The sequence below is a fragment of the Periophthalmus magnuspinnatus genome, chromosome 19 (assembly GCF_009829125.3).
Source record: "Periophthalmus magnuspinnatus isolate fPerMag1 chromosome 19, fPerMag1.2.pri, whole genome shotgun sequence".
Lineage (NCBI taxonomy): Eukaryota > Metazoa > Chordata > Actinopteri > Gobiiformes > Gobiidae > Periophthalmus > Periophthalmus magnuspinnatus.
The window spans coordinates 22,704,676-22,725,688 of record NC_047144.1 but is presented as its reverse complement, the minus strand read 5'-3'; the positions used below and the strand labels follow the sequence as shown (position 1 = coordinate 22,725,688).

General features: G+C 44.0%; 3 protein-coding genes across 3 annotated transcripts in view; 1 reads left to right on the top strand and 2 right to left on the bottom strand.

The window, feature by feature from the left end:
* The window catches only part of ptenb (phosphatase and tensin homolog B), a 128,653-nt gene extending 112,774 nt beyond the window's left edge, over positions 1-15,879 (bottom strand). Inside the window, exon 1 of the mRNA XM_055229768.1 lies at positions 15,869-15,879. The gene's annotated coding sequence lies outside the window, so the exon portion shown is untranslated. The remainder of the gene's footprint in view (positions 1-15,868) is intronic.
* LOC117386917 (HLA class II histocompatibility antigen, DR beta 5 chain-like) lies at positions 225-5,787 on the top strand. Its single transcript, XM_033984292.2, has 6 exons — positions 225-819; positions 884-1,156; positions 2,036-2,246; positions 2,842-2,909; positions 3,077-3,187; positions 4,247-5,787. The coding sequence occupies exons 1-6, from the start codon at positions 762-764 to the stop codon at positions 4,273-4,275; spliced, it is 750 nt and encodes a 249-aa protein (XP_033840183.1). The 5' UTR covers positions 225-761; the 3' UTR covers positions 4,276-5,787.
* Positions 5,606-20,954, bottom strand: arg1 (arginase 1). Its single transcript, XM_033984502.2, has 8 exons — positions 20,808-20,954; positions 16,765-16,837; positions 15,685-15,859; positions 14,317-14,476; positions 8,209-8,303; positions 8,037-8,141; positions 6,708-6,844; positions 5,606-6,069 (listed from the first exon to the last, which is right to left on the bottom strand). The coding sequence occupies exons 1-8, from the start codon at positions 20,928-20,930 to the stop codon at positions 5,906-5,908; spliced, it is 1,032 nt and encodes a 343-aa protein (XP_033840393.1). The 5' UTR covers positions 20,931-20,954; the 3' UTR covers positions 5,606-5,905.
* Positions 20,955-21,013: the final 59 nt, after the last annotated feature.

The window sequence follows — 21,013 nt, the reverse complement described above, 5'->3', positions numbered from 1 at the left end:
GTGAGGGCAGATGGGTGAGAGTAGAGGGGTGAGGACAGACAGACATCGTGTGTGTAGTCCTGTGATTTTAGCAGCTTCGTGCACACACACTTTGGCTGCATAGTTTTCATACTTTCTTAAGACGCCTTGTCAAAGAGGCAAAGAAATGGAAAAGGAACAAGTCGACCTGAAATTCAGGTTATACAACATAATCTTTGATAAAAAGAAAAGACACTGGTGAAAGAGACGTGTCACATGACCAGACCTATACAACAGCACTCACACAGAAGGGACGGAAGACAGCACAGGTGAGACACTGAAGGACAGGTGAGAGATTGAAGGACAGGTGAGAGACTGAAGGACACGTGAGAGACTGAAGGACAGGTGAGAGACTGAAGGACACGTGAGAGACTGAAGGACAGGTGAGAGACTGAAGGACACGTGAGAGACTGAAGGACAGGTGAGAGACTGAAGGACACGTGAGAGACTGAAGGACAGGTGAGAGACTGAGGGACAGGTGAGAGACTGAAGGACAGGTGAGAGACTGAAGGACACGTGAGAGACTGAGGGACAGGTGAGAGACTGAAGGACACGTGAGAGACTGAAGGACAGGTGAGAGACTGAGGGACAGGTGAGAGACTGAAGGACAGGTGAGAGACTGAGGGACAGGTGAGAGACTGAGGGACAGGTAAGAGACTGAGGGACAGGTGAGAGACTGAGGGACAGGTGGGAGACTGAGGGACAGGTGCATTTGGGGCAGGTGTGGCAGGTCCAGAGAAAACATGAGGACAGGTGAGCTGCTCGGAGCCTCTCTGCTGCTGCTGGGACTCACCACTTCAGGTAAGACACTGTGTGTCAGATGCCCTCCCACATGTTGGATACTAACTCTGACTCTGTTTTTCAGATGGGTTCTTGAAATATGACACAGAGCTCTGCAGGTTTAACTCCTCAGACCTGAAGGACATAGAGTATGTTTACTCGGAGTACTATAACCGTGTGGAGTTCTTACGCTTCTCCAGCCGTGTGGACTGGTACACCGGGTACACAGAGTTTGGGCTCCGTGAGGCCAACATCGCCAACAATGACACTGACCGACTGACCCGGAGACGCATGATGAAACAACACTACTGTCTGCAGCATGTGCACATGTGGTACAAGAACGCTCTGAACAGAACCAGTGAGTCTGAAACACTTAACAGTTTTATTTCTAGTGCAGTGGGACCTGATCATAGAAAATCTCCACATTAGGATCAGGGTCTTTTTGACTGAATCTACAAACAGAAAAGCACCAGTCTGAGTCAGGTCTTTAGGTCTCCAGGTCTCCAAATCTTGATCATTTAAAACTGAGTCCAAGTCCAGTCCATTTCAGTTTCTTATTACTTTCCACACTTTAAAACAGATAGAAAAGAAGGAAGAGGAGCAGTAGTGTTGTCATTGGTCCAGTCTCAGTCCTTGGTCCTCAGGTCTGAGTCATGTTTGAGTCAAGAGTATATTTATACTAAGTATTTCTCCCACCGTCCGACCACATCCCCACAGTCGAGGTCAGAGCTCTGTTTACTCTGTAAAGTTTACACTGTAAAGTTTACTCTGTAAAGTTTACACTGTAAAGTTTTCTCTGTAAAGGTTACACTGTAAAGTTTACTCTGTGAAGTTTACACTGTAAAGTTTACACTTTAAAGTTTACACTGTTAAGTTTACTCTGTGAAGTTTACTCTGTTTGCTCTCTGTTGGAGCACTGATCCCTGAGGTGATGGTCCTCCATGGCCCCCAGACGCCTCCCAGCCCTGCAGGAGGGTGGGGCCTACAGTAGGGCGGAGCTTACTGGAGGGTGGAGCTTACAGGGGTTGGAGCCTATAGGAGAGCGGAGCTTACAGAAAGACAAGGACCTACAGGATGGTAGAGCATTTATATAATTAATAAATAATAGTTTTGTATTTTTCAGCCAATAAATATGATCAGAGACACGTGGATCTAAAGGAGCCAGTAAAACATCTGCTGGTTGGGCTGTGGTCCCAGATAAATGTAAAATAACTTCCACTATTCTGTGCGTCTCCAGTGACTCCTGAGGCCGTGCTAACCTCTACAGCGCCCTCTGGAGGCTCACAGAGGCTCTTCACCTGTAGCACCTTTGGCTTCTTCCCCAGAAGTATCTCCATCTCCTGGACCATCAACCAGCAGCCTCACACCTCAGAGGTGTCCTCCACAGACACACTCCCAGACGGAGACTGGCTCTACCAGGCCCATAGCCAGCTCAGCTACTCCCCTAGGTGAGCTATTCCCCCAGATGAGCTACTCCTCCAGTTGAGCTCCTCCCCCCTCTTGAGGTGACTCCTTTGAGGCGTCTCAGGTGAACTCCTCAGCTCAGTCTCTTTTCTTTGGCATTTGACATATTCCAGGGATGGTTTAGGCTCATGATAATGTATTTAGTCTAAAATGATTGAATTTCATGTAATATGGTTAAAAGCATAAATAATTTAATACTTTAAGAAAAAGGTAAAATATATAAAAATGAAATTCATCATTTGTATTTAAAACAGGTCAGATGTATTATTGAAAGGATCTGTTTGGTGCGAGCGTCCCTGATAAATATGTGTGATGTCATGACGCAGGTTGAGGAGCTCACAGATTTTCCACCTGTTGATGTGGATCTTTTTATTAAAAGCACTTTAAAATTGATTATATCTCTTTGTTCTTCAGTTTAGGAACTTTCAAACCTGAAAAACTGCAAAAAATTCAACAGGGCAATTAGAAGAAAAATTATAAAGACAAGAGCAGAGACAGGAGCGGAGACAGAGACAGGAGCAGAGACAGCGACAGGAGCAGAGACAGGAGTAGTGACAGGAGTATATTCTTGTGTTTCAGGTTTGGGGACAGAGTTTCCTGTTGGGTCGAACACGCCGCTCTGAGAGACGCCCTGGAGGTGCCCTGGGGTGAGCCTCCCTCTCATCAGACTCCTCCTCCCTTTATGAGCCTCCTGATTCAGACCTGGTTTAGTCCTAGTTTAGTCCTGGTTTAATCCTGGTTAATCCTGGTTTAGTCCTGGTTTAGTCCACCCCCCCAGACTCCTCCTCTTCCTGATTTCTCTCCTTCTTTTCAGAGCCGGTTTCACATGGAGACAGAAATAAAATCGCCATCGGGATTTCAGGTTCAGTTCTGGGTTTGGTCCTGGCTCTGAGCGGAGTCCTGTACTACTGCAAGAGACGCAAAGGTGAGTCCTGGTTTAGTCCTGGTTTAGACCTGGTTTAGTCCTGGTTCTGTCCTGGTTTAGACCTGGTTTAGTCCTGGTTTAGTCCTAGTTTAGTCCTGGTTTAGTCCTGGTTCAGTTCTGGTTCAGTCCTGGTTTAGTCCTGGTTTAGTCCTGGTTCAGTCCTGGTTTATTCATGGTTTAATCCTGGTTTAGTCCTGATTTAGTCCTAGTTTAGTCCTGGTTTATTCCTGGTTTAGTCCTGGTTTAGTACTGATTTAGTCCTGGTTTAGTCCTAGTTTAGTCCTGGTTTAGTCCTGGTTTAGTCCTGGTTCAGTCTTGGTTTAGTCCTGGTTTAGTCCTGGTTCAGTCCTAATTTAGTCCTAGTTTAGTCCTGGTTTAGTCCTGGTTTAGTCCTGGTTCAGTCTTGGTTTATTCCTGGTTTAGTCCTGGTTTAGTCCTAATTTAGTCCTAGTTTAGTCCTGGTTTATTCCTGGTTTAGTCCTGGTTTAGTACTGATTTAGTCCTGGTTTAGTCCTGGTTTAGTCCTAGTTTAGTCCTGGTTTAGTCCTGGTTTAGTCCTGGTTCAGTCTTGGTTTAGTCCTGGTTTAGTCCTGGTTCAGTCCTAATTTAGTCCTAGTTTAGTCCTGGTTTAGTCCTGGTTTAGTCCTGGTTCAGTCTTGGTTTATTCCTGGTTTAGTCCTGGTTTAGTCCTAGTTTAGTCCTGGTTTAGTCCTGGTTTAGTCCTGGTTTAGTCCTAGTTTAGTCCTGGTTTAGTCCTGGTTTAGTCCTAGTTTAGTCCTGGTTTAGTCCTAGTTTAGTCCTGGTTTAGTCCTGGTTTAGTCCTAGTTTAGTCCTGGTTTAGTCCTGGTTTAGTCCTAGTTTAGTCCTGGTTTAGTCCTGCTTTAGTCCTGTTTTAGTCCTGTTTTAGTCCTGCTTTAGTCCTGGTTTAGTCCTAGTTTAGTCCTGCTTTAGTCCTGTTTTAGTCCTGCTTTAGTCCTGGTTTAGTCCTAGTTTAGTCCTGCTTTAGTCCTGATTTAGTTCTATTTAATTCTCATATTTTCATTATTTTTGTATTTTCAGATCACGACTTGGTCCCGACTCAACTTTAAACCTCCAGAATTATATTACAAATGGTAAAAGGTCACATTTGTATTAATTTGGATTCATTTGACCCTTTGCACTGTTTTTAAAAATGGTTTGAAAACAGCAGGAAAAAGTTTAAAATCAAAATACTTAAAATGTGTTTTCAAATCACATGTTTCTATTGTGGGTGTTTGTATTGATTTGTATGTATTCATGTATTATGTACAGAACCTCTCAAACAGAAAACATTCTGTTCCACTTTGTGATGTCATGTGGTGATACAGGAAGTGCTCCACTGTGTTTTTAAACTCCACACATCTTCACTAGAATCATTTGGATAATTTTAGCCCTGGAATTTCCAATCTTTACTGAACTAAAGGTAAAAAGCAGCTGTTAATTTGAAAACATTATGACCACAAGGTGGAACAGAGCATTTTGAGCGTTGTAGATGTAGACACACTAATAATGCAGTGTTACTCAAACATGTGTGAATGAAACAAAACACAACTCCAGGTCTGTTTTTGAGGAGGTAACAGGATTATAACATGACTTAAAGCTCATGAGAGTCAGTTTTGTGTAATATTGTAGAGAAGCTTGTGGCCTGGTGTGACTCACATAAACTGCAGATTAATACAAGTAAAACAGTAGAAATGGTGATTGACCCCAGAGCAGCTGGTGACCATTGCCCAGTGACCATTCATGGCCATAACATAGAGCAGGTGAGCTCCTTTAAGTATCTGGGAGTCCATATTGACAGAGATCTGAGTTGGAATACACAGGTGACCACTGTTTGCAGCAGAATACACCAGCGCCTCCATTTCCTGCACAGGCTCAGATTATTTGGTGTCAGTTGTAACATTATGCTCATTTTCTACAGAGCTACCATTGAGTCAGTTCTAAGATATGGAATCACCAGCTGGTTTGGAAACTTGGAAAATTTTAAATCTGGTGAGGACAGCAGGGAAAATTATGGGCTGTGCTGTCCCTCTGAGCCCTCAAGAACTTTACGAACAGGCCATGAGGAGACAGACCAGGAGCATTCTCTCTGACCCGACACATGTGTTCTAACCTGAGTATGAACTGTTGAGTTCAGGGAGGAGGTACAGGGCATCACGGTGGAGATATAACAGATATAAACATTCATTTGTACCTGTTTCAGTGAAACTGTTAAATGATAAATGATGTAAAAATGAGTGGCGGTGTGTGGAGAGAGATGTACTGCACCCTGTGTATGGTTCTGTTGTTTACTGTGGTGTGAGCAGCCCATTGGTCCAAGAAAAATTTCTCCTAAGGGAGACAAATAAAAGAAATCTTGAATCTTGAATTGGACATTTAAAATAAAAATCAAACAAAAAAATATATATATAAACACGACTTTATTCTTTGGTAATGTCTGATTTCTCATTTTAAAATCATTTAATATAAAACATAAAAGGAAACATTTAGCACTGATCTTTGGTTAAATCAGGACAAGTGCCTCTTTTGTGTCACATTCCTTAAATATCTCAATAAACGTTACTTTTGGCTCAGTTTATGTCAAAAATAATATATTATTTTTTGACCTATCTAACAATTGCAAATCACAGCAGTCCTGTTTAAAACCTGGTTCAGTTCTAGATCCGGTTTAGTCCCGGTGAATTCTGAGCTCTGATTGGCTCAGGGCTCAGGCAGTTGGTATTCGTTGGCGTGGTTTCCCTCTCGGCGCCGTCCAAAGCAGCCGAGGATGAGGTCGACCGCCGCCGACACTGTGGACCTGACTCCGCCCTCTGAATCCGCCCTCCAGGGATTCACCTCCACCAGGTCCACGGCTGAGAGCAGATCTGTGGGAAAAATACAGAGGAATAATCAATAATTATATCCTGAACATATCTGTGGACGTCACCATCTCACTTCAGCTTTGGCTCCAGTTCATTTTCTACAAAAAAACCCCCCAAAAAACATGGCCACTCTCTCTGTAACTGCTGCTGTCAGACTCGTCATTCTGACCTTAAAATGTTGGTTTTAACCTGCTCTACATGATCCTGGAGTTTTTATTTCACTATTTTGTCTCTAAATCAAGATATGAACATTAATAACAGACAGGCGCCTTTTTCCCATAGATGAAACAGGTTTAGTCCTGGTTCAGTCCTGGTTCAGTCCTGGTTTAGTCCTGGATTAGTCCTGGTTCAGTCCTGGTTTAGTCCTGGTTCAGTCCTGGTTCATTCCTGGTTTAGTCCTGGTTCAGTCCTGCTTTAGTCCTGGTTTAGTCCTGGTTCAGTCCTGCTTTAGTCCTGGTTTAGTCCTGGTTTAGTCCTGGTTTAGTTCTGGTTTAGTCCTGGTTCAGTCCTGGTTTAGTCCTGGTTCAGTTCTGGTTTAGTCCTGGTTCAGTTCTGGTTTAGTCCTGGTTTAGTCCTGGTTCAGTCGTGGTTAATTCCTGGTTTAGTCCTGGTTCAGTCCTGGTTTAGTCCTGGTCCAGTACCGGTCTGGTGCAGACTCTCTGTGATGTAGGTTCCCTCCCTGTAGGTCAGTCCTCCGGTCACAGGGGTCCCAGTGGCCGGGGTCACAGAGGGGTCAAGTGCGTCCACGTCGAAGCTCAGGTGAATCGGCCTCTGCGTCCTACGACAAGAAAGAGCATTCAGAACACACAGGGAGCACGAGAATCCTCTGGTCCTCCTCTCCCCCTCTCCTTCTTCTCCTCCTCCTCTCTTCTCTCCCCCTCCTCTCCTCCCCTGTTTCTCGTGTGTCCTCCTCCTCCTCTCTCTCTCCTCCACCTCTCTCCTCATTCTCCTCCTCTGTTTCTTGTGTCTCCTTTCCTCCTCTCTCTTTTCCTTTTCTCATCTCTCTCTTCTTTCCTCCTCTCTTTTCTCCTTACCTCCTCTCTCTATCTCTCTCCTTTCCTCCTCCTCTCTCCTCCTTTCCTCCCCTGTCTCCTTTCCTGCTCTCTCTTCTTCTTTCCTCTGCTCTCTCCTCCTTTCCTCCTTTCTCCTCTCTCTCCTCCTCCTTTCCTCCTCTCTCTCTTCTCCTTTCCTCCTCTCTCTCTTCTCCTTTCCTCCTCTCTCTCCTCCTTTCCTCCTCTCTCCCCTCTGTTCTTCCTCCCTCTCTCTCCTTTCCTCCTCTCTCTCCTCCTCTCTCCTCTCCTTCTTTCCTCCTCCCTCTTCTCCTTTCCTCATCCCTCTCCTCCTCTCTCCTCCTTTCCTCCTCTCTCTCCTCCTTTCCTCCTCTGCCTTTGTCTCCTCCTCTCCTCTTTCTCTTTCCTCTCATTGGTTTCTTGTGTGTCCTCCTCCTCCTCCTCCTCTCTCTCCTCCTCCCTCTAGTCCTTTCCTCCTCTCTCCTCCTCTGCTCCTCCCTCTCCTCCTCCTCCCTCTCCTCCTCCCTCTCCTCCTCTGCTCCTCCCTCTCCGCCTCCACTCCTCCTCCGCTCCTCCCTCTCCTCCTTCTCCTCCGCCTCTCCTTTCCTCCCCTCTCTCTCTTCTCTTCCTCCTCCTTCCATCTCCTCCTCTCCGCCTCCCTCTCCTCCTGTGCTCCTCCCTCTCCTTGTCCTCCCTCTCCTCCTCCTCCTCCCTCTCCTCCTCTCCGCCTCCCGCTCCTCCTGTGCTCCTCCCTCTCCTTGTCCTCCCTCTTCTCCTCCTTCTCCTCCTCTCCGCCTCCCGCTCCTCCTCTGCTCCTCCCTCTCCTCCTTCTCCTCCTCCCTCTCCTCCTTTCCTCCTCCTCTATCCCCTCCCTCTCCTCCTCTGCTTCTCCCTCTCCTCCGCCCTCTCCTTTTCTTCCCTCTCTCTCCTCTCTTCCTCCTCCTTGCATCTCCTCCTCACTTGCTGTGGAGATAGTCGCTGGTCTCCTCCATCACCCTGGCGATTCCCAGATGGTCGACTTCACTCATGGAGAAGAACTTGACCCCGAGCTCCTTGAGGATGAAGCTGTGGAGCAGGTCAAAGATCAGAGGTCAAAGGTCACACATACACAAAGACCTGCAGAGCCACCTACTGTTCTCCGGGATCCACGTCACGCAGCCCGATGTAAACCAGGTTCTTGGCCCGAAGGCACGGAGTCACCCACGAGAAGTTGGGCAGGGGCGGGACCTGAGAAGAGGAGCAGCCGTCTAATTGGTCAAGAGACACGGCCATCATTTTTACTCCACATCCTACAGGCCAATCATCGTGAACATTAATAACAGACCGATCAGACGGCTTCTTTCCCCAGAGGTCGCTCCCATTATCGTTAGCGACAGATTATTTTTATTTTTATTTTTTTTTTAATTTTATTTTGAAGAACACCCAGTGACATAGAAACACATACAATATTTACAGCTTACTATTTACAGAGAAAGTTGTGTTGATGTGTAAAAGTGTTGGGGGGGGGAGTACAGTACGGTACCTGCATTATTCTGTCTTGGTTGGTTTTCTTTGTAAATATGTGGGTGTGTGTGTGTGTGTGAGTGTATGAGTGTGCGTGCGGAGATAAAGAAGTAATACTAATAATATTAATCATAAAAGTAAAGATAACGATAACAGGTTTTATTATTGCTGTCATACTCAGTGTTGGTCAATATTGCTCTATGTTAGTTTTGTGGTCCTAATGGTGGTATTGGTTATTTAGATTTGAATGTAAAATGTGTGTGCATGCGTGTCCTGTACAATGCATTAAAAGAGGCAAGGTTTTGGTGAGCCCGCACTCAAGGGGCAGTACCCCCTAGCAACGCGCCCATTCCTTGCTAACCTTAATCTTTTTATGTATTTGTTGTCAATTATTATTATTATTGATTAATAATTAATGTATTATTATTAATAATTGTTATTATTGTGTATTTTTATATATATATATATATATATATATATATATATATATATATATATATATATATATATATATATATATATATATATATATTATATGTGTGTATATTTAAATTATTATTTAATAATTCATGTTCTTTATTTTAATATTTAATATGTGTGTTTATATTCATCCATTTATTTATCTCCATCAGAACCACAAATTAATTCAATAAATAAATTAGTTAATGAATAAGGCAATAATAATGACAATAATAGTAGTGACAGCAACAATAGAAACGTGTACATACAATGAAAACAATAATACAACAATAATAGTGGTATACAGCAATAGTGGTGGTATGATTGCAATTATTGTAATAAAGTTTACATAATGTCGTGTGTGTGTGTGTCTTTGTAGGAATGGGGGTGTGTATAGGAGTGTGCGTGGCATTCTCATAATTACTATGTTAATGGTGTTATAATAGTCTATTGGTGGAGTTTATGTTGTTGATATTGATGACTGATTGAAAACAATATTGAAGTGGTTTATAAATGGTGTCCAGGTTTCCATGAAAGACGGTATGTCATCCTCAAAGTATGCTGTCATTTGAGAGGTTGAAATGTGATGGATGAGCGAGTTAGACCAGTGTTTGATGTTTATTGACTGTTTTGATTTCCATTTTTGTAGAATTATTTTCTTGGCGATAGTTAGAGATGTCAACAAACTGTTTTTATATTTAGGTGGTATGGTGAAAATTGTAATAATGCCAAGTAAACATAGGGATGGGGAGGGAGGAATTCTGCAGCTCAGGATGTCTGTGAGTTTGTGTGTGACTGTGTTCCAAAAACCCTGAACTGGTGAACATTCCCACAGTGCATGTAAATAAGTGTCTGTGACTCCCATGGTGCATTGTGAACAGGTGTCTGTGTCTGTTAGTCCCATTTTGAATTTCTTGTATTGGGTGATGTGTGTCCTGTGGATAACTTTGTATTGGATAAGTTGTAGATTAGTGTTGGATGTCATTGAGAATGTATTTTTGCAAATTTCTGTCCAGAGTTTGTATGTAGATGGTGTATCTATATCCGTGTTCCATTTGAGTTGTGGTGCATGTATTATATTGTCTGAATGGATAAGTTTGTATAGTTTGGAAATTAGTTTCTTTGGTTTCTTCATATTCTTTATGTTTTCTAATAGTTGAGGAGGATCCAGGGTATTATTAGTTATATTAATCTTGCTTTGGATAATGGATTTGATTTGTAAGTATTGAAAGCGATTATTGTTGTTGATTTCGAACTGTTCCATAAGTTGTCTAAATGTTATGAATTTATTGTTGTGGAATAAGTGGTGAAGGTGAGTGATGCCTTTTTGTTCCCATGTGTAATAGTGAAGTGGGGTACTATTCATGTGAAAGTCAGGGTTGTGCCAGATGGGGGTGTATTTACAAGGTGCCGTGGAAGAATTGGTTAATTTTAAAGCTTTCCACCAGGCTGTCAGAGTTGTTGAAATGACTGTGTTCTTGAAGCAGTTATATTTTTTGAGAGTAGTATTCATTGAGGGTATGTCTGCCAAAGAAAGATTTTTGAAGTATGACTGTTCCAAAGAAATCCATGTGTTATTATTGTATGTTTGTCCTGTCCATTTAACTAGATATTGTAGTTGATTTGCCAAGTGATAGTGGATGAAATTTGGTGCTTCGAGGCCGCCTTGTGCTTTGTTTTTTTGTAATGTTGAGAGTTTGATTTTTGCTTTTTTGTTCTTCCAATAAAAGTGTATCATTAATGAGTCTAGTGTCTGAAACCATTTGTCCGGAGGTGTAGCTGGGATGTTTGCAAATAGGTAATTCAATTTGAGGAGGATTTTCATTTTTACTGATGCTATTCGTCCTATTAGTGAAAGTGGTAAGTTTGTCCATCGTTCAAGGTCGTTTTCTATTGTTTTAAGCAGAGGGTTATGATTAAGTGAGAACAACTCTGACAGCCTGGGGGAAATGTTAATGCCTAAATACTTAATGTTACCTGTGTGCATACCAGGGAATGAATCCTGAGCTGCAGAACTTCCTCCTTCATCTGAGAGAGGGAGTATTGTTGATTTGTTCCAGTTGATAGTGTAATCTGATATGGATGAGAATGTATTTATAATTTTGAAAGTTTCGTGTAATGATTGCTGTGGTTTTTGTAGGTACAGTAGAATATCATCTGCATATAGGCTGATTTTATGATGTGTGTCCGAGACGTATATTCCTTGTATGCTGTTATTTTGGCGTATTGCTACTGCAAGCGGTTCAATCAATAAGGCGAACAGCGAGGGAGAGAGCGGGCATCCTTGTCTAGTGCCCCTGTGCAGTGTGAACGAAGGTGAGGTGATACCATTAGTTGTGACTGTGGCTCTAGGTGAGGTATAGAGTGTCTTAATCCAGTGGATAAATGACTCCCCGAAGCCAAATTGATGTGTGGAAAAGAAATGTCCAGTTTACCTTATCAAAAGCTTTTTCTGCATCTAATGAGGTTATGATTGTCCTGATATTTGATTGTTGAGCGATATTGATGAGGTTGAATAATCTACGAAGGTTGTCTGAAGAGTTTCTATTTTTGATAAATCCTGTTTGGTCGGGGTGAATTAACAGTGGTGTAACTTTTTCTAGTCGGAGGGCAAGTGCTTTTGTAATGATTTTTAAATCTGTATTAAGTAATGAAAGGGGTCTATAGCTGGTGGGTTGGGTTGGGTCTTTGTCTGGTTTAAGTAATATTGTTATGGCTGCTGTATTCATATGAAGAGGGATTTGAGATGTATTTTTTATTTCAGTCACTGTCCGGTTGAAAAGTGGTGATAGTAAATTCCAAAAGTGCTTATAAAATTCAGGGGGGTATCCGTCGGGACCGGGGGCTTTGTTGTTGGGCATCTGAAGGAGGGCTTTATGGAGATCTTGCAGTGATAATGGTGCATCTAAGAATTCAGCCATATCGGAGGGTAATTGTGGTAGGTTTATGTTTTGGAAAAATGATTTTATTGCTGTTGGATTGGATTCTGTTTCTGATGAATATAAGCTCTTGTAGAACATATGGAATGTGTTATTAATTTCTTGTGGATCATGAGTGATTTGATTTTCAAAGGTCTGTATTGATGGAATTATTGATTTGTCTTTTTTTCTTTGAAGTAAGTTTGCAAGATATTTACCAGATATATTATGTTTTTCAATAAGTTCATATTGGAGTTGTTGCATAATAAAGTTGTTTTTTTCCTGTAAAATTTTGTCTAGTTGTAGTTGTGTGTTTCTCAATTCAGGTATATTTCAGTTTTCTGTCAATGTTATTATCTTTTGATGTAATTGTTGTTCTAATTCTATTTGTTTTTTCTTTTTGTAGGTTGAATATGAAATAATTTTCCCTCTTAAATATGCTTTACCGGTTTCCCAGAGTGTTATTGCAGTGGTCTCCGGGGAGTCATTCAGTTCCATGAAGGATGCCCACTCCCTCTCTACCATCGTATTGAATGCTGGGTCTTTGAGTAGTGAAAGATTGAAGTGCCATCTCAAGGAAGGTTTGGTGTAGTAGTGAAATTGTAGTGTTAGATTGACTGGTGCATGGTCACTAATTGAGATAGGATGAATTGTGGTTTCTTTTATATTAGACAAGAGAATATTGCTTATGAGGATATAGTCAATTCTTGAGGAAGAATGATGTACCACAGAAGAGTGTGTGGATTGTCTTTTGTGTGGGTGTGACAATCTCCAACTATCGCCAAGTCCAAAGTCTGTCATGTATTGTTTTATTGTGTCTGTGGAATGTCTTTTATGTCTCTATTGTGTCTATTATGTCCTGCGATGTGTGAGCGGTCAAGGTTTGAATCCAGTACTGTGTTGAAGTCTCCAGCGATGATTATATTTGAGGCTTCATTTAATTTTGAGAATATACAGTGAAAAAATGAGGGGTCGTCGGTGTTAGGTCCGTATATATTAACTATTGTAAATTTATTGTTGGACATGGTGCCATTGATGATGACATACCGTCCCTCAGGGTCAGTTATTGTTGAGAGATGTTTGAATATAAGTTTGTTGTGTATTAAGATTGATACTCCTCATTGTCTGCTGTTGTATGTAGATGAATATATACTGTTAAATTCTTTAAATTGTAGTAGATCAAGATCTGAATTTGATAAGTGAGTTTCTTGTAGAAGGCATATGTCTGGTTTTAGTTTATGAAGTTCGCTGAAGATTTTTTTCTTTTTCGCCTGCGTGCGAATGCCACACACATTCCAAGTGACAAATGTTAATGTGTTTGGTGTCTGTATGCACATGTGTTTGTGTTAGGTGTGCAAAACCAAGACAGAGCAGACAGTAAATGCATCATTTGAATGAACTGATAACAGGAAAAAAATGTTGAAACTTGAAAATAAGAAGTAGATATAAAATAAACAAAATTGGATAGGGGGTTGAGAAAAAGAAAGAAGAGGCATGGCAGTATATGTATGTCTGCAAGTGAGTGCAAGTGTAGGAGAGAGAAAGAGAATGAATGAAGATAAAAGGGAGAGTCATAGTCCAGAACCATTGGATAGAGTTATTAACTGGGAGTGAGGAGACTAGTGCAGTTCTATATGTCTAAAGTAGTTAGTTGAGACCTGGGTTATATGAATCAGTTTTGTATATGAGAGAGAGAGAGAGTGAGAGAGCGAGCAAGAGAAAGAGGGAGAGAGTGCGCGTGTGCATGCGTGCGTGCATGCGTGTGTGTCCGTATGTCTGTGTCTGCGTGCGTGTGCGCGTGTCTGTGTATGCGTGGGGGGAAGAAGGGATGTATGTATGTGTGTCTGTAGGTTCTGTGTGTTGTTGAGTTATGGAGAGGTTACAGTATTGGAAAGTTTAGTAAAGCCAAGGGGTTATTTCTACATTCCGGTATAGCTGTCCATTTATGTAAAGTTTGTCCAAAACAATGATTGCGTTAGCGACAGATTTGATTGACAATGTTGCTAAGGGCCGTTACCTTAAACACCCTCGCTCCTGATTGGCTCTTTGGTTGCTATGATACTCGTGGCTGAAATTCCAAATATTGGACTCGGCTCCAAATTCGTCGCTATAACTGTAGGTGATGTCACACTCCCTTAGTCGACTTCTTTACACAGTCTATGATCGAGGCACTGATAGAAATGATCAGGTTCCGCATTTGTGCTTTTCTCTTTAGGATATTTCATGGTAAAGTTCAATGTAAACAATAGAACTGCATCTGTAAACCACCGGTGTTTAAATTCACCGAAAACGTAACAAATCCGGTAATGGCGGTTCTCATGGTGCTGATAGTTGTCGAGGTCATGAGTCTGATGTCGTACCTTGGCCCGGAGCTCATGGAGGAGGAAGCTGAGCGGCTGACCGTGAAGGTTCCCCGTCCCAGAGGTCAGAGGAGTGTTTAAGTCTGCGTGAGCGTCCACCCAAACCACACTCAGGTCTCCTACAGCGGAGGAGTGACCGTGGATCGAGCCAAGAGCCAGGCTGAGGAGAGAAGAGAGAGGAGGTGAGGGGGAGGAGAGAAGAGAGAGGAGAGGAGATGAGTAGAGGGGGAAAGGTGCAAATGTGAATGCACTCTTAGTCCTGTTTAGTCCTGCTTTAGTCCTGTTTTAGTCCTGTTTAGTCCTGCTTTAGTCCTGTTTAGTCCTGCTTTAGTCCTGTTTAGTCCTGCTTTAGTCCTGCTTTAGTCCTGTTTAGTCCTGCTTTAGTCCTGCTTTAGTCCTGTTTTAGTCCTGTTTAGTCCTGCTTTAGTCCCTGGTTTAGTCCTGGTTTAGTCCTGGTTTAGTCCTGTTTAGTCCTGCTTTAGACCTGGTCTAGTTCTGCTTTAGTCCTGTTTAGTCCTGCTTTAGTCCTGTTTAGTCCTGCTTTAGTCCTGTTTAGTCCTGCTTTAGTCCTGCTTTAGTCCTGTTTAGTCCTGCTTTAGTCCTGTTTAGTCCTGCTTTAGTCCTGCTTTAGTCCTGTTTAGTCTTGCTTTAGTCCTGCTTTAATCCCTGGTTTAGTCCTGGTTTAGTCCTGGTTTAGTCCTGGTTTAGTCCTGGTTTAGTCTTACTTTAGTCTTGCTTTAGTCCTGCTTTAGTCCTGTTTAGTCCTGTTTAGTCCTGCTTTAGTCCTGCTTTAGTCCTGTTTAGTCCTGCTTTAGTCCTGCTTTAGTCCTGCTTTAGTCCTGCTTTAGTCCTCTTTAGTCCTGCTTTAGTCCTGGTTTAGTCCTGCTTTAGTCCTGTTTTGTCCTGGTCTAGTCCTGCTTTAGTCCTGTTTAGTCCTGCTTTAGTCCTGTTTAGTCCTGCTTTAGTCCTGCTTTAGTCCTGTTTAGTCCTGTTTAGTCCTGCTTTAGTCCTGGCTTAGTCCTGTTTAGTCCCGTTTAGTCCTGGCTTAGTCCTGCTTTAGTCCCGTTTAGTCCCGTTTAGTCTTGTTTAGGCCTGTTTAGTCCTGCTTTAGTCCTGCTTTAGTCCTGTTTAGTCCTGCTTTAGTCCTGTTTAGTCCTGCTTTAGTCCTGTTTAGTCCTGCTTTAGTCCTGGCTTAGTCCTGTTTAGTCCCGTTTAGTCCTGGCTTAGTCCTGCTTTAGTCCCGTTTAGTCCCATTTAGTCTTGTTTAGTCCTGCTTTAGTCCTGTTTAGTCCTGCTTTAGTCCTGTTTAGTCCTGCTTTAGTCCTGTTTAGTCCCGTTTAGTCCTGTTTAGTCCTGGTCTAGGTCTACCTGTGGTCTCCTCCCAGCATCACGGCTGTGTGTCCCTCTTTCTTGATGGCCTGCACTGCCTGGGACAGCCTGTGTGTGGCGCTGCCGACGGCGCGCGGGTTCTTGACTCTTCCCACAGGAGCATCGTCAGGAAACACCTCAAAATCCAGGTCCCCGAAGTCCTTCACCGCACAACCTGTGGAAAAGAGCCCGGAGTGTGAGGAGGGAGGGCATCTGAGGCGATCTGACGCACAGGGAGGGCATCTGGCACACAGAGAGGGAGGGCATCTGACACTTTGGGTTAATATTTGGTTGGACTGTTGAGTTTAAACAGATCAATATTCCATTCTCGGAGTAAAGTCCAAACTTGAGTCAAACATTTATGTGAGTCCAGTTTAAATGTGACTGAAAGTGTCGTGTGAAAGATGTGCCTCATTTGCATAATTAGCCTGTTTTTATTGTAACGCTAACGCTGCGCTCCATTTCAGGTCAGAGGTCAGAGGTCGGAATAACATTTTGTCCGAGTTTGTGCGTCCCAGTGTGATCAAGTCGTCGGAAAAAACACTTACCAGTACATTAAAGTTTACGGTATATATACACAGGAATATGACACTTACATGTATGTCTATGGTGAAATGCGCAGCTGTTACCATGGTGACACAATGAACAAATGAATGAACTTTTACATTTATGAGTGCAGACGCTCAGTGTGCAGGAGCAGGTCACAGAAGCAGTATAGTACCATCAATATTTTAAACTTTATACACACACACACGTTGTATTTTCTAACTCGGAATCAGGTCAGGCTTCCAAAACTTTGCCCGAGTTTCCAAGTGGGAATTCCAAGATGGATCGGTGTTTCAGGGTAAATCACAGACACATAATTACAGTGTAAATTTACAAGCTGGATCTCAGAAATGATGTGCATTGTTTCTGTATAACCGCACAAGTAGTTCCGGTAATGTTTAATCACTGTTCTATATCCCTACGCTGTGAGCATCACCATAGAAACAGGTAAACGACAGTAAGGAGGGACTAGATTCAGCTGTGAACTATTTGACACACGGGGAGGGCATCTGACACACAGGGAGGGCATCTGACCTTGTGCCCGCAGTAGATCCACCAGTCCAGCCTCACGGATCCGAGATGGGCCCTGATCCACCCCAGGACGAGGCTGAGGAGAGACAGAAGGAGGAAAGAAGGGGTTAAATGAGAGAGGAGAGAAGAGGAAGAGACAAGGAGGTGAGAAAGGTTAGAGGAAAGAGGAGAGAAGGAGAAAGGTTAGAGGAAAGAAGGAGAGAGGAGAGAAGGAGAAAAGTTAGAGGAAAGAAGTAGAGAAGGAGAAAGGTTAGACGAAAGAAGGAGAGAGGAGAGAAGGAGAAAGGTTAGAGGAAAGAAGGAGAAAGATTAGAGGAAAGAAGGAGAGAGGAGAGAAGGAGAAAGGTTAGAGGAAAGAAGGAGAAAGATTAGAGGAAAGAAGGAGAGAGGAGAGAAGGAGAAAGGTTAGAGGAAAGAAGGAGAGAAGGAGAAAGATTAGAGGAAAAGAAGGAGAGAAGGAGAAAGGTTAGAGGAAAGAAGGAAAGAAGCAGAAAGGTTAGAAGAAAGAAGGAGAGAAGGAGAAAGGTTAGAGGAAAGAAGGAGAGAAGGAGAAAGGTTAGAGGAAAGAAGGAGAGAAGGAGAGAGAAGAGAGGAGAGAAGGAGAAAGGTTAGAGGAAAGAAGGAGAGAAGGAGAAAGGTTAGAGGAAAGAAGGAGAAAGATTAGAGGAAAGAAGGAGAGAAGGAGAAAGGTTAGAGGAAAGAAGGAGAGAGGAGAGAAGGAGAGAAGAGAGGAGAGAAGGAGAAAGGTTAGAGGAAAGAAGGAGAGAAGGAGAAAGGTTAGATGAAAGGAGAGAGGAGAGAAGGAGAAAGGTTAGAGGAAAGAAGGAGAGAAGCAGAAAGGTTAGAAGAAAGAAGGAGAGAAGGAGAAAGGTTAGAGGAAAGAAGGAGAGAAGGAGAAAGGTTAGAGGAAAGAAGGAGAGAAGGAGAGAGAAGAGAGGAGAGAAGGAGAAAGGTTAGAGGAAAGAAGGAGAGAAGGAGAAAGGTTAGAGGAAAGAAGGAGAAAGATTAGAGGAAAGAAGGAGAGAAGGAGAAAGGTTAGAGGAAAGAAGGAGAGAGGAGAGAAGGAGAGAAGAGAGGAGAGAAGGAGAAAGGTTAGAGGAAAGAAGGAGAGAAGGAGAAAGGTTAGATGAAAGGAGAGAGGAGAGAAGGAGAAAGGTTAGAGGAAAGAAGGAGAGAAGGAGAAAGATTAGAGGAAAGAAGGAGAAAGGAGAGAAGGAAAAAGGTTAGAGGAAAGAAGGAGAGAAGGAGAAAGATTAGAGGAAAGAAAAAGAGAAGGAGAAACATTAGAGGAAAGAAGGAGAGAAGGAATCCGAGGCCATGGTTCTCGACCGGAAAAAGGTGGTTTGCTCTCTCCGGGTGGGTGGTGAGTCTCTGCCCCAAGTGGAGGAGTTCAAGTATCTCGGGGTCTTGTTCACGAGTGAGGGAAGGATGGAGCGTGAGATTGACAGGTGGATCGGTGCAGCATCTGCAGTGATGCGGTCGCTGTATCGGTCCGTTGTGGTAAAGAAGGAGCTGAGCCGGAAGGCGAAGCTCTCGATTTACCGGTCAATCTACGTTCCTACCCTCACCTATGGTCATGAGCTCTGGGTAATGACCGAAAGGACAAGGTCGCGGATACAAGCGGCTGAAATGGGCTTCCTCCGCAGAGTGGCGCACCCTTAGGGATAGGGTGAGGAGCTCGGTCACACGGGAGGAGCTCGGAGTAGAGCCGCTGCTCCTACACGTTGAGAGGAGCCAGCTGAGGTGGCTCGGGCATCTGCTCAGGATGCCTCCTGGACGCCTCCCTAGGGAGGTGTTCTGGGCATGTCCCACCGGGAGGAGGCCCCGGGGAAGACCCAGGACACGCTGGAGGGACTATGTCTCTCGGCTGGCCTGGGAACGCCTTGGGGTCCCACCGGAGGAGCTGGAGGACGTGTCTGGGGTGAGGGAAGTCTGGGAGTCCCTGCTTAGACTGCTGCCCCCGCGACCCGGCCCCAGATAAGTGGAAGAAGATGGATGGATGGATGGAAGGAGAGAAGGAGAAAGATTAGAGGAAAGAAGGAGAGAAGGAGAAAGATTAGAGGAAAGAAGGAGAGAAGCAGAAAGGTTAGAGGAAAGAAGGAGAGAAGCAGAAAGGTTAGAGGAAAGAAGGAGAGAGGGAGAAAGGTTAGAGGAAAGACGGAGAGAGGAGAGAAGGAAAGAGGAGAGAGGAGAGAAGAGGAGGAGAGGAGAGAAGAGAAGGAGAGAGGAGAGGAGATAAAAGGAGGGAAGGGGTAAGACGACAGAGAGGAGAGAAGAGGAAGAGGGAAGGAGAGGAGGAGAGACGGAGAGAGGAAAAAAGACAAGGGGAAAAGGAGAGAAGGAGGGGACAGGGAAGGAGAGAAGGGGTTAGACGAGAGAGGAGAGAAGAGAGGAGAAGAAGAAGAGAGGAGATAAGAGGAGAGAAGGAGAGAATGGGTTAGACAAGAGAGAAGGAGAGAGGAGAGAAGGGGGGAGAAGTAGAGGAGAGAAGGAAAGAGGGGAGAGGAGACAGGAAGAGAAGGATAGAAAGGATTAGACAAGAGAGAGGCGACAAGGAAAGAGAAGAGAAGGAGAGAAGGAGAGAGGAGAGAAGGAAAATAGATAGAGGAGAGAAGAAAGAGTAGAGAAAGAGAAGGGGAAAATAGTGAAGGAGAGAGAAGGAGAGAGGAGAGAAGACAAAGAGTTAATGTAAGGGGAGAGGGAGAGGAGAGGGAGACAAGGAAAGGGAGAGAAGAAGGGAAGGATAGGAGAGAAAGAGAGGAGACAGTAATACAGAAAAGGAGAAAGGAGAGGAGGAGAAAGGGAGAGAGGAGGGAAGGAGAGACAGAGAGGTTAGGAAATGAAATGAGGAGAGATCAGAGAAAGAGAGGAGGGAGAGAGAGGAGATGAGAAGAGGAGGTGAGAGGAAGAGAGTGAGTAGCCTAAAGAAGGGAAGAGGAGAGAAGGAGACAAGGAGAGAGGAGGGTATAGAAAGAGAAGACAGAAATAAAGAAGGGAAGAGGAGAGAGGAGGGTATAGAAAGAGAAGACAGAAATAACAAAGGGAAGAGGAGAGAAGGAGAGAGGAGGGTATAGAGGGTATTTGGTGTCAGTTGTAATATTATGCTCATTTTCTACAGAGCTACCGTTGAGTCGGTGCTAAGATATGGAATCACCAGCTGGTTTGGAAACTTGCTGGTCAAATCAAAAACCCAAATTTTAAATCTGGTGAGGACAGCAGGGAAAATTATGGGCTGTGCTGTCCCTCTGAGCCCTCAAGAACTTTACGAACAGGCCATGAGGAGACAGACCAGGAGCATTCTCTCTGACCCGACACATGTGTTCTAACCTGAGTATGAACTGTTGAGTTCAGGGAGGAGGTACAGGGCATCACGGTGGAGATATAACAGATATAAACATTCATTTGTGCCTGTTTCGGTGGAACTGTTAAGTGATAAATGATGTAGAAATGAGTGTGTGTGTTGAGAGAGATGTACTGCACCCTGTGTGTGGTTTTGTTTGTTTTTTGTGGTGTGAGCAGGTCCAAGAAAAATTTCTCCTAAGGGAGACAAATACAGAAATCTTGAATCTTGAGAAAGAGAAGACAGAAATAACAAAGGGAAGAGGAGAGAAGGAGAGAGGAGGGTATAGAAAGAGAAAAGACAGAAAGAAAGAAAGAAAGAAAGAAAGAAAGAAAGAAAGAAAGAAAGAAAGAAAGAAAGAAAGAAAGAAAGAAAGAAAGAAAGAAAGGAAGGAAGCGGAGAGAGGAGGATATCGAAAGAGAAGACAGAAATACAGAAGAGAAGAGGATAGAGGAGAGAAGGAGAGAGGAGGGTAGAGAAAGAGAGGAGACAGAGGAGAGGAGACATGGTCACAGAGAACATGGACAGAGAGGACATGGACAGAGAGGACATGGGCAGGGAGGACATGGACAGAGAGGACATGGGCAGGGAGGACATGGACAGAGAGGACATGGAGGACATGGACTGAGAGGACATGGGCAGAGAGGACAGGAGAAGGCGACAGGAGAGCGCCTGTTGCACCTGTTGCACTTGTCACGTGACTTACCTGTCCTTTGCTGAACGGGGCGCCCACGAGTCCCACAGACGGCGCACGCGGGGGGCAGTGGTGTGCGCGCGCGGAGGGCACAAAGCGCACGAGCCGCTGCAGTGTCCTTGCGTTCCTCATCATGTTCTCGTGCGTGTGCGGCGCGAGGTGACTGACCGTGACTGCGCGAGCCCTGATAAAGACCGGGCAGGGGGCGGGGTCATTAC